The sequence below is a fragment of the Stegostoma tigrinum genome, chromosome 18 (assembly GCF_030684315.1).
Source record: "Stegostoma tigrinum isolate sSteTig4 chromosome 18, sSteTig4.hap1, whole genome shotgun sequence".
NCBI lineage: Eukaryota > Metazoa > Chordata > Chondrichthyes > Orectolobiformes > Stegostomatidae > Stegostoma > Stegostoma tigrinum.
The window spans coordinates 9,537,032-9,554,810 of NC_081371.1; the positions used below are offsets into that span (position 1 = coordinate 9,537,032).

The 17,779-nt window shown below is 43.0% G+C and overlaps 1 protein-coding gene across 4 annotated transcripts in view; it reads left to right on the forward strand.

The window, feature by feature from the left end:
- pdzrn4 (PDZ domain containing ring finger 4) overlaps positions 1 to 17,779 on the forward strand; it is a 529,562-nt gene that overhangs the window by 474,273 nt on the left and 37,510 nt on the right. For all 4 annotated transcript variants that reach the window (XM_048549360.2, XM_048549357.2, XM_048549358.2 and 1 more), the window contains 2 exons: positions 10,405 to 10,658; positions 16,665 to 16,767. In XM_048549360.2, coding sequence (XP_048405317.1) covers positions 10,405 to 10,658; positions 16,665 to 16,767 — 357 coding nt within the window. The remainder of the gene's footprint in view (positions 1 to 10,404; positions 10,659 to 16,664; positions 16,768 to 17,779) is intronic.

Below are 17,779 nucleotides of genomic sequence, written 5' to 3' on the forward strand. Positions count from 1 at the left end.
ATAGGGCAGTGCTTTTTAAAGTCACTATAGACTTTGAACTTATAAGAATTTTAACAGCTATTGCCATTCTGTTGATAGCTGCCTTGGGGGCCTACTTGTTCGGCTCCTTATTGCCAGGTAATTTACTGAGGAAGAAATGGGAAATGAATGCAGCAAATTAGAAAGGTTATTAACCAAGATGTGGTAAACCTGAAAATGCTAATGACTAGGGGAACATCAGTGATAAAACTGCCAGAACATGAGACACAGAGGAAGAATTAAATTGAGCTTGTAAAAAATGTGTGCAGCGAATCTATTACTGCAGGAACTGCTCAGTGCAAAGTGAGCCCAGGAAATGGGAGGATCCAACTTTTCACCATCGGCGAACTTGACTTTTTGAGTTGTAAAGTTGGGATTTGTGTGCCTAAACTCAGGAAGCATTTTGGCACTGGGCTGAGGGGCGAGGTGTGAGGGAATGCAACACTTTTGTTGCAAGCAGCAGCATTTGTCCAGGACTTGAGGTCAGCCTCTTGAATTCTGATTACACTGATTTGGAAGTGGCTGGTGTAGATTCCACGCTCTGATTTAAAGAGGGATCCTTCCAAGCCTCCTTGCCAACATTCATCCAAAAGTCAGGTTGGCTGCCCTTGTTGTTTGTGGGATCTTGCTTTGTACATTGTATTTGAATCATGGTGAGATGGAGACTTCTGATCTACGCAAGTGGCTTGTGAGGTAAGATGGGAAGTACATCATTTATGGAGATTATTTTGGGATGTGACATGGCACAGAGTTAAGGTTGAGTGTCAATGTTGGTTGTTCAGAAGGGGATGTGAGAGCGGCCTGGAATCAGATCTGATTCAGATACTGCTGCTCTGATGGGCTCTCTGTCAGAGAACTTTGTGGATCAGCACCGGATGGTGTATGTCATTCATCGTTCCCAATCTCCTGAGGACCTGCATCTTCCTGGTACCCCCTTCTCTATGCCATTAGGAGGAACAAGGCTCCTTGGCCTTTCTCATCCAGACTTGGTCAATGTTCCTCCTTATCTTGGGCAAGATCAGCCCACTGCAGTTCTCTCCACCTCTTCGCTGCAGTTTCTGCTGCCGCAGGTCTGTATCTGCTTGAGCATTTTTGGTACTGATGAACCCTTCTCGTTAGAAATCCTTTGTTTTGAATGAATCAGGGTATCATGCAGTCTCCACTCCCTTTCTGATTGGTCAGAAAACCCAGAGGTGAGATGTTGATACAGTGGCTGTGCTAAAAAGCCAGCGACAATTGGATTCCGTCACTCGCTCTGCCATTTCATCAAGTCCTTACTGCTAAAATTTCAACATCCGTCCCTGTTAATACATTGAGCATGAATGACCATACATTTGACAAAAACATGTTTGGGAAAGAACTTTAACACTTTTCTTGGAAGTTTTTTGATTGGTGTTTTGTATTTTTCTTCAAAGCTGTCATGTTTTCACTCCCTGAAAACTCCCTCATGGTGTCTTACATAAGAGGATACTCCTCTTTTGAGGGTTTCTACAGCCACTCAACCATCAAATGCTACTCACGTCGTTCCAGAGATTGAACGGTGGCTCAGTAGTTAGCACAGCTGCCTCACAGCATTCCACCCTCGGGCGACTGTCTGTGTGGAGTTTGCACATTCTCCCTGTGTTGGTGAGGGTTTCATCCTGGTGCCCCGGTTTCATCCCACAGTCTAAAGATGTGCAGATTAGTTCGATTGGCCATGCTAAATTGCCCATAGTGTTCAGGGGTGTGTGGATTAGGTGGGTTACAGGGGAATGAGTCTGGGTGACATGCTAGGTGTGGACTTATTGGGACGAAGGGTCTGTTTCCATGCCTGAGGTGTTGGCCATCACCATTGGTACAGACCTGATAGGCTTATTTCTGTGCTGCAGTAATCTGCACCCTTGGCTAAATTTTATTTGTCCATCCTAAGGGTAATAAACCAACTTGAAATCAACACATGCTGAGAATCCAAATAAGGTATTTATTTTCTTTGTGACTTAGTGTAACATCTTGCCCATCAGGGCAGTCTAACAGGTCAGGGCAAAGTGAACAAGTCCAGTTGTAAGCTTGTCAGTTCTGGGCCTTCAACCCCAGGAAAAGTATAATATTTACATGGCTCACTTGGCAGTCCCTTATGCCATTAGGTTCCTGGCTTTTTATTTCAAAGGTCAATTTTGTATGGTGTAGCTCAAATCCCATATTATTGTCATTGTCCCTCCCTACCATTATAATGGGAGAGCCATCATTACAGATGTCCAGTTGTTCAAAGACATGGTTCATTATCACTTACTCATGGCACGTGTGTCAGGCAATAATGGCAATCTACATTGATGGATCTGAGGTTGAGAGGATGAAGAGCATCAAGTTCGTTGGAGTGACAATAACCTACAACCTGACCTGAACTTCCCGCATAAATCGTCCAGAAAACACAACAATACCCCTTCTTCCTCAGGTGGCTCAGGAAATTTGGCAGGTTCATAAGGTCCCTTACCAATTTCTACTGCTGCACCATTGAAAGCACACTGAATCGGTGGCGCGTAACGGCCTGGAATGGCAACTTCTCTGCCCAGGACTGTAAGAAACTACAGAAGGTGCTGTACACAGCCCAGACCGTCACAAAAGCCAACCTTCCGTCCATGGACTCCACTTGCATGGCTTGCTGCTGTAGAAAGGCTGCCAACTTCATCAAAGACCCATCATGCTCTGGTAATGATCTCCTAAAACCTCTTCCATTAGGCAGAAGATACAGAAGCCTGAACGCGCACACCGGCAGATTCAGGAACAGCTTCTTCCCAAGTGTTAGCAGACTGATGAAAGGCCTCTCTGGCCTCAAATAATGATGACCTTGCCTAATGCGTGCCCTGTGCAATAAGGGTCACTGGACCCGAAACATTAACTCTGATTTCTCCTCCACAGATGCTGCCAGACCTGCTGAGCTTTTCCAGCAACTTTGTTTTTGTTCCTGATTTACAGCATCCGCAGTTCTTTTGGTTCTTAAAGATCAGCAATGACTACATGAAAAGTACAGTATGATTCTCAAAGGTGTAAAATCTAATCAAAAATTAACAATTATGTCATTAGAAAAAAATTGGATTAATACTGTGCCTTTCACAGTTCAGTTGCTGAAGTTTATAGCAGCAGTCTTTTAAATACAGAAAATGCAACAACTGGCTACGTAAGATGTAGAACTCTACTACTGGTGTTAGTTAAGAGATTAAATTTTGACCAAGATCTGGTTGAGCGCTCTGTCCTTGTTTCAGTATTGCCATGGGATCTTAAACCATCGGAAAAGGTACTTTAATACCTCATCCAGAACATGGCTTGTACAACATGCCCTCAATACTGCACAAACCTGTCAATATTGGTTGCATTCTTCTGTTTCAGAAAGACTTCACCCTAAAGCACTCTGAATCCAAGGCGAGAGTGTAACCAACTGAGCCAAACAAATACAAAGAACAGAACGGAGTCATTGAGCAGTACAATTAGATTCTGGGCTGGGGCAAGTGACTATTTTAAAATATTACTGCTTTGAAGGAAAATACAAAACACCAACCAAACGATTTGCAAGGTGAAGTGTTGTAGTTCTTTCCCAGACACCATTTTGTCTAATGTATGGTCATTCATACCCAGTATGATACTAACATGGACATAGGTTAAAATATTAGGGTATTTGACGTCATGCTTTTGTCCTCCACTAGAACATAATTTACCACTTTCCAAAAGTTTACCCGGTATGAGATTTATCGGAGACCCTGACCCCTTCATTCTCCCATTCCAAAAAATCTTTATTTGAAAGTGACCATAGAGCTGTTGAATATCACTTTTAAAAAATGTCATTTGTCCTGCAGAACCAACTATGATCAGGAATTAGTCAGATCAGCACACTACCACTCCCACTACTTCCTATACTGGATCTAAGAGCTGATTTGGGGATGTAGAAATTGAGGCAATGGTGAGTCATCGTAAGATGCAATTGTCTTAATGAGAAGATGTGATTTGTTGGATGACAGCAGTCAGGACTCATCACATTGGCTAGTTTGGCATGATTACTAATGCTATCAGGCACTAGGGCTGTCATCTGTGAACCTCAATGGGATTTCGAGCGAGGTTGCTCTTTTCCCCACCCAAGACTCTCTATGATGAGTGGAACTGAATGTCGTGTCCAATATTTAATCCTTTCAGGTCCATTACCTTGTGTGATACTTTCCACCAATTGTTTATTTTCCAGCATAGTCAACATGTATATGTTAGAATATATAACTGGTTTTATATTGACCACTAGTCCATCACCCCAGAAGTCTCTGGCTTCACAAGATGAAGTTTCACAATTCTTCCAGGACTACTTTTCTTCAGACTTGGAAAATTGGTATGTCTTTCACTTCAGAACTGTTAACTTGCTTCAGTTGTCCGTAAATCATTCCTCCAATGGGCGGTCTTTTTTTTATTATTCCCCTGAACTCAAATAGTTTGTTCATTACCTTATCCAGACATCCGTGAATCTCCACCTCTCCTTTGCAGTAGAACTCTTTCCTTCTAATTGCATAGTTACCCATAGTGTTGGGGGTGAGGGGAGAACTCTAATCTCCTGAATGTCCATCCTGGAAGTTGGCTGCTCTGGTACTTTGTGATGCTTTCTTCCGGGCAGTATCCTGACTTCTCAGACCAGGTAAATTCTTTTCCGTAGCCAGGTGTTCAATCTGTGGATGTTAGCTTCTCTCCTGTGGAACCACACGTGGCTCATCTCCATTTTCTTCAAGCAAGCTTTACTCTGAGCCTGCTGTTACATCTGTGTTTAAATATGTCAAGTCTTCGCTTCTCCTTATTGGAGGTGGTGGGGAATGGGGTTCATGCTATGTCTGGATGTCATCCTAGTGAACTAGATGTGTTTAAATCCTCAGTCATTGCATTAGAAGTTTCCCTCTTTCTTAACGTTATCTCTCACATGAGCTAATAATTTTCCAATGAAATACAAAAGGATTTGACATGGAAATTGCACTCTTGATTATGTTGACTCATCATCTGGCAACAAATCTCTATCAATCCACTCACCCTATTGACTGAGGTTGTGGGAATTGCAGATGCTGGAGAATCTGAGACAACAAGGTGTAGAGCTGGATGAACACAGCAGGCCAAGCAGCATCAGAGGTGCAGGAAGGCTGATGTTTCGCTTTTCTGAAGAAGGGTCCAGACTTGAAAGGTCAGCTTTCCTGCTCCTGTGATGCTGCCTGGCCTGCTGTGTTCATCCAGCTCCACACCTTGTTATCACACACCCTTTTGTCTGGCTTTTTTAAATGTTCAGTGGCGATCTACAGTGAGCTCAAGCATATTGTCCCTGTCATTCTTGAACTTAGTGTTTGCTTACTCTGCTAAACCTTGCTGGTTGTTGTCTTTTAAAGGTTCTTCATTGATGATGGGACATACAAACATGTGAATTAGGAGTAGGAACAGTCCATGTAGTCTGTTGAGCCTATTTCATCATTCCACAAGATCTAAACTGATCTGATTGTGATTCCAAATCCTTACTCCTGCCTATCCTATCATCTTTTATTCCCTTGCTTTAAAATATTTAAGGACTGTACTTCCACAATCTTTTCAGGAAGAGAATTGCCAAGACTCAGGATCCTCAGAATGAAAATTCATCTCATTTGCTTTGAATAGGTGACCCCCTTGATCTCTACGGAGTGATCCCTCCTTCTAGATTCTCCCATCAAAGAAAATATCCTCCTCACATCTACCAAGTGAAGACCCCTCAAGATCTTGTGTTATACTCAAGTCACCTCTTTGTCTCCTCATAATTTTCATATTAACCTTTTCAGAGATGTTATTGCACACCTCTGGAGCAGATGAGACTTGAACCAGGTCTCCTGGCTCAGAGGTAGGGACCTTGCCAGTACACCACAAGAGATCTACTCTTGCTCTTCTAGACTCCACCTGTTGAAAGCCTCACCTCTTCTTATAACTTCCCTACTCCAGGTATTAGTCTATTAAACCTTCTCTGAAAAACCTCCAATGTATTTATTTCCTTCCACAAATAAGGTGACCATGACTGTGCAAGGTACACCACATGTGGTCTCGACAGTGTCCTGAATAACTGAAGAAGCGAGACTCCAAAAGCTTGTGTTTTCAAGTAAATCTGTTGGACTATAACCTCATGCGATTTTTTGACCTTGTCCATCCTATCCAACACTGGCACCTCCACATGCTGAATAATTGAAGCATAATTTCCCCTTTTGTCTCATTCTCTAAGCAATGAATGCAGCCATTCTATTTGCTTTCCTTTCTAATTCCCCTTCCCATCCCTGCGTCCAAATATTTTATAATTCATGTACAAGAACACCCACATCCTTTGGAACCTCAGAGCTCTGTATTTCTCATTCGAGGCAAATCAAATCAGAGTAGGACTTGTACACTTAATACTAAGGTCCTGGGAAGTGTTGCTGAACCAACTTGGCATGCAGGTTCTTAGTTCCTTGAAAATGAAGTCACAGATAGGTAGGATAATGCAGAAGTCATTTGGTATGCTTGTCTTTATTGGTCATTGCATTGAGTATAGACATTCTGACGTCATGTTTCAGCTGTGCAGGATTTTGGTGAGACCATTTTCTGAACATTGTGTACAATTCACATCACCCTTCCTTAGGAAGGATGTTTTTAAACTTGAGTGGATGCAGAAAAGATTTGCAAGATGCTGCTGGGACTGGAGGGTTTGAGCTATAGGAAGACACTGAATGAATAGGAGGGGCTTTTGTCCCTGGAGCATTGGAGCTTAGGGGTGACCTTACAGAGGTTTATAAAATCATGTGAGGCACAGATAAGGTGAATGGCCAAGATCATCTTTATAGGGTGGGGCAGTCCAAAATTAGAATGGATAGATTTAAGGTGAGAGGGGACAGAGTTGTAAAAAGGACCTGAGGGGTAACTTTTCCACACAGATGGTTCTCCGTGCTTGAGTTGCCAGAGGAAATGGTGGAGGTGGGTACAATTATAGTATTTAAAAGGGGTCTGGATGCGTACATGATAGGAAGGGTTGGGAGGGGTATGGGCCAAATGCCTTGAAAATGGGGCTAGGTCAGATTGTGATGTATGGTTGGCACAGACAAATCGAACTGAAGCGCCTGTTTCACTGCTGTCTGACTCTATGACACTAAGTTGCGAAATCTATGTGTTGTTCAGCTGTCGAAAAGGAAAACTCGGGGATGTGTTCAGTGCCTCATGCAGACACGTTGGTGAGTCTGTTTCTGACAATCAGCAGAAGTAAAGCCCAAGGGAAAATAACCAATTTTACAATCACATAATCAGCACTTTGTGTTATTCAGTCTGTGCTTGATACAATGTGCTTTTGTACTTCTATAAAACGGTTGTCTGCTTTGCATCTTGGCATGCATAATAAAACTGTTTTGACAAGGCACAGTACTGAGACTATAATGCTGATTGTGGTGGAAAGCTGCCAGTTTGCAGTCTATTACTTCCAAATTGCAATTTGTCCAAACAGCTTCCAAATGGTTAATGTCCTCCCTCAGATGGTCTATTTTCCCCACTACAAATTCTTTGCGCAAATCACCCAGTGAGTGGGGAATGGCAATATCTTCCTCATTTGTATTTAATACTGTTGTGGCTCAGTTCCAAAAATACGTTTCAGCTAGTTACACTTCAGAAGGGAGCTCAGTTCCCAACATCTGGCGCATATTTACCAGGAAATCAAAGAGGAGAAAGAGCCATTACATAGAAGATACATCAAGGATGGGAGTAATACAGTCTACATCTGTAAATGTATAGGTTTTATTATTCATGGCATGTGTGTAGATTCAATAACCCATCTGGTGCACTGCAATTATCCTAACATCCTGCTATCAGTCTGATAGAGTGTGGTTCCTGTTCCTTGTGGGAGTCTTCTTGTCAGCCACTTGACCATTTCATATGATTGGGAGTATGGCAGGGTTTACAGCAACCGTGTTTGGAAGTTCGTCAGGAGCTCTTTCACCTCAGCCGAAAGTTGTCTATGTTTCCGTTTCCCTGCTCTGTAGGGTGGTGCTTAAGTATACCAGCACTGAGGGAACACTGCACTGTTGCGGGTGCTTTCACTGAACAGTTAATCCAGAGACCAAGGTAATGTTGTGGGGTCCCAGGCCACAGCAGATGGTGGAATTTGAATTGAATGAAAAATCTGGCATTAAAAGTGTCATGATGACATCACATCCATTGTCAATTGTCGGAGGAACCCATCCAGTGGACACATGTCCTTTAGGGAATGAATTTGTCCTCCTTACCTTGTCGGGGCCTACATGTGACTCCAGACCCACAGCGATGTGGTTGACTCTGAACTGCTCTCTGGGAAATTGGGAATGAGCAATAATTGCTGACATTGCCAGTGATGCCCTCATCCCGTGAATGAACAAAATACACATGAGACGTCAATCCAAGAGGCCCTTTTTCCTTCGTGTGGATGTGTAAGATCCCTCAGTCTTCTTCAGAGTTCTTCCTGGGCAAAGCTTAGCCTTTAAATGAACACCTTTTTAAAAAAAAACAATATTGTGACTATCCCAGTGCTGTTTGTCGGATCTTGCCACATGTAATTACCATAATGAGTACTTCAGAAAAGCACCTCATCACCTGCAGATTACAGTGGGATATCTTGATGTAAGGGTCGTAAGTGCAGGGGTTTTTTTTAATTGCTGTAGTGATGTGTAATTCACTGTCAGTCAGTTCCTGGAATACAAGCCACAGCACTGCTCAGGTAAATGGCATCATGGCAGGGATTCTGTTTAAAGGTGCAGCTTCAAGGTCCTCCAATGGTCTGGTAGCGAGGTGCTCTGACAAAACTGGTTTAAGACCATGAATACTTGCACAGCCCCAGGATGGATCCACTTTTACCGTTGAGTTCACCGATCTCCTCCAAAGGTATTGTTGGGCAGCCTGGCCAATAAATGTGCAACCCTGTTGTCAGTCCCAAGTTTGTTTTCCCTCCATTGCCTCTCGCCGATTCGTGGCTGACGAATTAATGTAGGATTGGTCTTTACTGGGATGCTTTCTACCTAAGCAAAAAAGCAACTTGCATTTATATAGCGCCTTTCAAGTGGAGAAGTATCCCAGAGTGTCATCAGGTAAAATTTGGCACAAGTGCTCTGTACACATGTCAAGGTTTAAAGATAGCTGAAAAGATCAGGGGAATGTGCTGGGGTCATGGCAGCTACAGGCACATCTAACAGCGAAGAAGGGTCGTTGGGGTTACACAAAAGATGAGATTGAAAGAGAGCAGAGTTGTCTGGATTGTCGGGCTGAAGAACATATTGGAGGGATGAGATTTTAAATACCTAGTCATTACCAGCTGTAGACTTCACCTCAAAGAATAGACTCTTCGTGAGGGAACAGAGTAGGGTGCGAGTAAAGACCATCTCAACATCCTTGAAAGAAGACAGAAACAAATTTTCAGGAAAAGTTGTGGCAAAAAAGCGTAATGAGATTAAACATGAGTAACAAACCTGCTGCTATCCACTTGCTGTCTGCTAATTATCCTGCCACTGTCATGTCAATATTCAGAGAATGTATTTTAGCGCACCCATTTAAAGATTTCCAGTGTTTGCAATGCACAGCAGTAATGCAGCTGTATTGGACATTGCCTAAGTGAGCTTGTGCAATTCGTTAAAAACTGAAAGAATCCTGGATACGGTTGTGAGGAAGCGTTACCTGACCCGATTTCTCTCCACAGATGCTGCCTTCTGAGCTTTTCCAGCAATTTCTGCTTCTGTGCAATCTGTTACTCAGTTGAGCTTTTCAAACTGCTCATCTCTCCTATTTCACATTTAAAACCCTTAAAAGCAGTGGCCTTGGCATTGAGATTTGGGAGGTGCTTCTCCAGGCTCACAAGGAAGGCTGTCAAAGACATTTCTTCAGCTGCCCTTATCCGTTTTGCTGCTAAGAATGTTCTTTGAGGTGACAGCTATGAATTTCAAAATCTAATTCTATGGACTGAACCTGATTTAAATATGGTAATAGTGTTCCTACTTTCAAAACATAAACACAGCCAGCAAAGCGACTTGCTGCCATAAAGATATTTGGAGGAGAATGGGGTCGGTTGGGTAAACTGAGGTTTTGTTTTTAAGACTCTTTAATATCTCTCATTGGATGTTAAATGCCTTCTTTCTTTTTTCCCTCTTTCTGTCTTTGTTTGTCTGTATGTGTCTCTTTCTTACTCCCGCTTCCTCCCTCTCTCTCCCCCACCTCCCTTCTGCCAACCCCCTGCTGTCTCAGCACTTCAGTTCTAAATATACTTGCTATTTCTGTTGTCGGCTTTGTGCTCTGGATTCTGTTCTGGACAAAGTGGCAGGACTTGTCGTGGTCTGCAGCAGTGTGTGAGCACCTCTGGTGTTCCTGTTGAGGGTGATCTCATGGTACATTCTGCTTTTGCAGGTCAACGGGAAGGATCTCTCAAAAGCCACACATGAGGAGGCAGTGGAAGCTTTCCGAAATGCCAAGGACCCAATTGTCGTGCAAGTTCTGCGGAGGGCCCCCATCGCAAAGAATCATGGCAGTTCTCAGGACGTCCCACTCGTGGAAGCTGGCACACAGACAGAAATTACTTTCGAGCACATCATGGCTCTCTCCAAGTTGAGGTCGTCTTCGCCTCCAGTACCTGATATCTGCCCGTATTTGTTATCAGACAGGTAAAACACAGCCTCTATCTCTTTCTCTCTCAGTTATTGCAATCACTATGTTTGTTCTGCAAACAGTAGAGTACTTCAACTAATGTTTCAGGATGGAAGTTCTGTTTGTTCTTGTGTGGTCTGGCAATTACATCATTGAAGGTGACCATTCATCCCTTGCCAATGCTGGACCTCCTACTGGAATTGTCCACTCTAATTCCATTTACTTGTCCTTCCCACTGTTCTAACATACTTTTTCCCTTTCACACAGGTACCCAGACCGGTTAGTCTGTCAGATCTGTTAAACTGTTACTCTGTGATCCAATGACCTCTTCCACCTCAAAGGACAGTATAATGTGGGAACACCACTGCCTGCAAGTTCCCCTCTAAGCCACTCACCACCCTGACTTGGAAATACATCACTGTTCCTTCACTGTCACTGGGCCAAAATCCTGAATTCCCTCCCGAATGACATTGTGGGCCAACCCATAGCAGGTGGACCATACTGGTTCAAGAAGGCAGCTTCACCACCACCTTCTCAAGGGCAACTAGGGATGGGTAATAAATGCTGGCCAGCCAGTGACACCCATATCCCGCAAATGAATATTTTTTTAAAAAATAACCCTTGTCTTAAAGCAATCCATGTTCATTAGCATGAAAGCCTTCACTTTCAAGTTCCCCAGATATCGCCTGATAATTCTCACTCTATCTGACTTTTAGTGACTCATCAGCAGTGATGAATCTTTCTGTACTCCCTCACACGATCGTTCGGAATCTTGTAAGCTCGATTGGATTCACTTTAACACTGTCTATTGCAATGGATCTATTTGCCACCCATTTCTTTGTAGCTCCGATCTCTAATCCTTAGTCACGATCGCCAGTTCAGTTTTTCAGTGGCTCCTTTTTAACAGAGAGCCCAAACATATATCTGACACTGAGCTGAGCTAATTCAGATACAAATGTAATTTCGTTTCTTCGTCTTTAATCCACTTGTCGCAAAGACGCGATTCCAGTTGCCTTTCCGTGGCCCTATAATTTATTTAAGTATTGTCTGCAACTCAGATTTCTGATTTCAGTCAGCCGGATGCTTGTAATTTCAAGGAATACTTGCACTGTTTGTTGTGTTCTTCCCCCTCAGCCTTCACCATGAACCCTCCTGCCCCCTGTCATGTACATTTCTTTTTCTTTGAGCACTGGATGTATTCATTTGCTCTTCTGTGGCCACTCCCACCCTTTACTTGTCCGCCTCTTCTAGCAATCTCTGCCACTCTTTCTCTCAGTCGTTCCTGGCCCCTAATTTGATGCCATTAGAAAATGTCAGTCATATACTTAGCTATCTGTACCATATCCTTGACTGTAAAAATAGAAAGCCAAGGATGCCCTAGTATGGAATAAAAACAGAAAGAACTGCAGCTGCTGTAAATCAGGAACAGAAACAGAAGTTGCTGGAAAAGATCAGCAGGCCTGGCAGCATCTGTGAATTAAAAATCAGAGTTGACGTTTTGGGTCCGGTGTTCTGAGGAATGTCAGCGGACCCAAAACATTAACTCTGATTTTTTTTTTCTTCACAGATGCTGCTTTTCCAGCAACTTCTGTTCTTGACCCCGATATGGATCTGTGGACAGTGTCACCATGATGCGAAGAGCACCTGTTTACTCTCTCTGTTTGTTTTCTTTCCCCTGGTCATTTCTGAAAATTCCCATTAATATTACGTGCCTTCATTTTCATCCCTGTTTGTTGCACCGAATCAAATACAGCCACAAATTTGTGTCAGTGCATATATTTACCTTTTTTGAATCCTGTCTCACAAGGGGTCTTGTGACACAGTGGTAAAGTTCCTCCCCCTGAGCCAGGAGACTTGTGTTCAAGTCCCATCTGCTCCAAAGATGTGCCCTAACATCTCTGAACAAGTTGATCAAAGATGTCTACAATTTGTTCCCAATGTAATGAATTTGTAACTGTATCTGAATGATATACAACAGATGCTATTTTTGCACCACCATCCAGAAAGCAACTTGTTTCTTTTGGGTGTTACACTGCGACATAAAGAGACTTTTGTTGGGGCTTTTCACTTTATACTGATCAGGACAATTCGCAAGAACACCAATGAGAAAACATGAACATTGTACGAGAGGAGAGTGCTGAATAGATTGCAGCTGAGGCATTGTCATCAATAATGCTCTGTGTTAGGTTCTGACAGAAACTGAACTGCCAATCTTCAATTAACCTTTTTGGTTTAAAATTTAACTCTAGTCATGGCACTGGCCTGAGAAATGAACCAGAGATGGCTGTTTTCTGCAGGTGAACCAAATGGAGTGTGTGCACTTGGTCTTTCTGCCTGCACAGAACAGGGCCCTGTGGATTGATAGATGTAGGCACAAGTACGTGCATGTGTGTCATGCTGGAAATGTGTCAGGCTCGTAGTGGGACCGAAATAGATTAACACACAGGGTCTTAATCTTTGCAGTAAGCAACCATTTTACAAATACTGTCCCTGTTCAACTCAGTAAAATAAGTGACAGACAATCTGTGGGTCATTTCTCAGTGCAGTGCCTTGACCAACCACCTTGTGTAAACAATAAGCACAGAACAGCAGTTAATGATCAGTTATCATCTAACTGGTGCATTCTATGTTGGGACCCCTTCAGCAATCAGTACACTCGGCTCACATGGTTTAAATGTTGTTTTCCCTTCACATTAGTTTCAAATTGTCTCAATGAGCATAAGTGAAAAAATTCCACGATATCTTTCTCCTTTCACCAAGTCTGAACTTCTGTACTCCAAAATGACCATGATCATGCCTTTAAGCAGAAAGATCACTGAATCTACCTTTTCTCTTTGCCTGTCTCTCTCACGTTTCAGCTCCTGGTTTAGCCCACTGGAGCTAAAATTACTTTAAATACCGCAGTGTTTTATCTCTTCATTCCAGCTAGTGTGTGTCCTGCTACCATCTTTAAACCATACCCAAACATGGTCCTCAGACTGTTTAGCCATAAGCGAAGTACTTTCTCAGGAGAGTTTTCAAAGGTTACATTTCTTGTTTATTGGTTCTACCCGAAACAGGGTTTGAGATGCACATTTTCCTTGTTGAAAGTCACCCTTAAACTGCTCTTCCCCTACCCAGTAGAGGCAACTCTCAATAGGGCCACTAAAAGTTGTTTTGTCTGTTTGTGCTCTCCTGGCCTTGCAAAAGCCCAATGTTCAGCTTCAGAATGAGCTGTGCAGCAGTTTCCCTCCCATCCAACTGGAAGGTGTTTCTCCATGGCGTTATCCTGGTCCCAGTGTCTCCCCTACATCCTCTTGGCTGATCAAGTCACCCAACAGAGCTTGATGAGCTGCTCACCCCCTTAATGTAACTGAGGCCAGAGATAGGAAATAACTTATTTCACAAAAACAGAAGTTGCTGGAAAAGCTCAGCAGATGTGGCAGCCATCTGTGAAGAAAAAAAAGTCAGAGTTAATGTTTTGGGTCCGGTGACCCTTCCTCAGAACCAGACCCAAAATGTTAACTCTGATTTCTTTTCTTCACAGATGCTGCTAGGTCTGCTGAGCTTTTCCAGCAACTTCGCTCTTTGTTCCTGATTTACAGCATCTGCAGTTCTTTCGGTTTTTATCTGGGAAATAATTTGCCTATCACGCTAATGGAATTAGGCAGGTCCTGTCTTCCCCACCACTGCCCAAGTACAATGGAAGGCTATGCTCTGCCCTGCTATATCCTTACCTTAATTCAAGAGTAGGGACAAATGTTCTGTGGTTTCTCTGAAGTGCTAGCACTGCTTTGTGGCTCACTGTCATGTAGCTACTGCAGAAAGACATTCCTGACAGATCAAGCTGACACTGCAGCAGTAAGTGCCCACGGGTTGATAACAAGCTCTCCTTTCTTCCCCATCTTTTTGGCTCGGGTTGATCTGCAAACTAAAGCCTAGCACCACAAGAAGAAGTAGGTTGGAAACCTCAACAGCAGGACACGGGACTATCAGAATCAAATGGTCTTACATAGACCAGCAGGCACAAAGCGAAGGGAGGAGTTGGGAATGGCAAATCGAAAAGAATGAGTTTCTGTTTGCCTTTTCTATAGGTTTCCCAACTAATGTGGACAGGAAAGCAGTGGAAACTCACAAGGGAGTGGTGGGAGAGGGCACTGAAGGCTTTGGAGAGAAGAGCAGCCCATGAACTGCTTTTCTAACCATCTTCTGACCTGCCTGGTTTCTGTGTCGCTTAAAACCAAACCAGCATGAGTTACAAATAAAAGCTCCATCAAAATGAAAGGCCGGCCTCTGTTAAAGACTTCTGATGACTGGCAAGTGTCCTCTGAGCTGGTTGAATGCCCATTGTCCTTGCCACCTTAACCTCTGTCCATATGCATTGACAGAGGATCTGGGGCATTTTTGACTCGCCTGTCCCAAGTCGACCCCATTTTCAGGGTTTTGGTATTGTTGCAAAATGAACCCGGCTTTTTTTTACACAGATACTCTGTCTGACCTGCTGAGTGTTTCTTGCCTTTCATGGATCATGTGTGATTTCTCTCAATTGTGGTATTTTGTTTCTGTCTATGGCCATCAGAAGCCAAAAAGGATACAATGGGGAGGGAGGATAAAATGCCACATAGCATGACAAGCCCTCTCATCAACCTCCCAGAAAATGGAATCACAGTCCTCGCTGTAGCTAGGTGAATGCAGTATATTGGCTTATGAGACTGACACTTGGTAATGGAGAGACTGTGCAATCAAATTGGGGAAAGGTGCAGGAAAAATGGTGCTGAGAGAGAGGGGGATTGAACCAGTGCCCAGCTTCTGAGATGGAGATTACTGGAACTGTTTTTATGTAGCAGTGCATTTTTTTTAGTTGTCCATTTCTTTCTTCCCCTTTTCCACATCACTGCATTTGTAATGAATGAACTGGAGGCACGATTGACAGCTGAGCTGTAAACGCAGGTGGGTCAGCCATCCATGCACTTCAAACTATTTCAGAAGGTGCTGTTGTCGATTTAAATTGTTGCAATGTGTTTGAGTGGAAATAATCCTGTACATATTTCAAAATGTTAGCTGCTCATTTAAATGCAAAGCATTTGCAATCTTACGTTTGCAAGTGGATTTTGTACATAGATTCAAATTCTCAGCATTAACAATGATGAATGGTTTTGTGAAAACCAGTGTGCTTACATTTGCTGCACTGGAATGATCATAGATTTAGCTGTTCCTTCTCTGCCCATGTTTCCAAGCTTGAGGTAAAAGCTGGTCCACCTGTGTCCTGTTGTTTTGTGAAGATGGCCCTTTTTCTGGTATCCCAGCAGATAGCACTTTTCACCCCTTGAGTCAGAAAGTCAAGGTTTCAAGCTCTGTTTTGAATGCATGATCGACAGTGGTGCTTGAGTTCAGTCCTGAAGGAGTGCAAGACCTACGAGCTATTTCTTGATCAGACTTGGAGACAAGGACCTGTCAGATGGATGGAAAAGCTCTCGTGGTATTGTTCACAAAGAAATTCTCGCGGCATCCTCATCAAAATTTCGTTGTCCACTGAAATCGTCAAAAAAAATAATGATTTGGCCACTCGTTTGATTTTTGTTTGAGGGGTCTTTCTGTGCATAAGTGGCCAGCGCTGTTTCCCTGTACTGCAGAAGCTTCACAAGTACTCAATGGGCTGCAAAGTACATTAGGGATATGGCAACAGCATATCCTTCATTCTTGGAAACAGACATGTGAGGATGCAATTGGAATTATTTTGGCCACTCCAGTGCCACAAGTGTGATGTTTACCAACATTTATTGTGATGACTGCGGTTTAGTATCTATCTTTAAATATACCATTTGTGGAGCAGGATTTTTCGCAAGAGCATACAGTAAAAATTGGGAGAGTGGGACTGTTTTAGAAAACACAGGTACAATGGCTGTCTTTGGTGCTCCATGATTGCTTCAGTGTATGTTTCACACTGTCTCTCAGACATAGCATGAGCTTAGGAAGAGGGTGATTTTAGCATCTCCACGTCCACTTGACACTCTCATTCAACATTTTCCATCTTCCCCTTGCAGCTGCCACTCTCTGCATCCCATGGCCCACGACTACTACGAAGCCAGCGATTACCTTCCCAACCTGGCACACGACGGGGATCGAGCTGATGAGCTGGAGTACGAGGTAATGCATTAATCCGTTTGGTGAGGGAGGAACAAACTGACAAGGTTGTTGGCTCCATCTCCAAGTACTTTCTAACTACCTTCAATGAGGCTCAGGCAGTACTTTCGTCAGCTTTCTGCAGTCTCGCTGTCTGAGCCAGATGGGTTGTACTTGAACAGGAGAATGTAAATCCTGGCAAAATGAGCCAAATCCTGTAAGGCATTTGTGATTATTTGTACCACGTCCATTCACTCGACAGTACGCGCTGAAAAGATATCTCAAGCAAACACCAACTTGCTGTGCAAAAGCCACCGGTTTTAATTCTTCCAGTTGTAATGCTGGTCTCTGAGAATAGCAGGGTACAATTTGATAAGCTTTCGTGCCACCTTTGTTTGCTAGGTTATATTTTTAATGCAAGCTGTGAGAAATTTTGAAATCTGAAACAAATTATCAGATCGTGCATTAAAGTAGATTTTACATGACAAACCAGTCATCTTATTAGTTCCTAATAATAAAAAGCCTGGCTATTAAAGGAGAACTGAATGTCACTCAGACTTCTATTCAATAGCTTGTAATCTCCACTAATCACACCATCACAGTCATTAATTTAATATCGGCTGTGATTTTGCAGCCTGAGGCAAAACCTCCTGACTAGAATAAAGAGTGTTTGACACAAGACTTAAATAGAAAAGTGTCCTTTTTCAGACAGTAGCTGCTTCAAATAAGGGAATAAAACATAATGCAATAGTTCATCGCACAACAAAAGCGGCCTTAAACTGACAGAAAAGGGAAATTATTGTGTTCTCGCAACAAATTACCAGAGAGTAGATTTATCGTCCTTTTGCAACGTGACAACTTGGAAATTGTATTTTTTTGTAAATAAAGAAAGACATATCTCCGGTTCATTTACAGAGGCTCAACTTTTCCTAATGTCAGTCATCTTTCATTCAGCGATACACAGGGGAGAAAATACTGCTGATATTGATATTATTTCTGGGGCATTCATATAATGAATGATTGTCAGTAAGCAAAT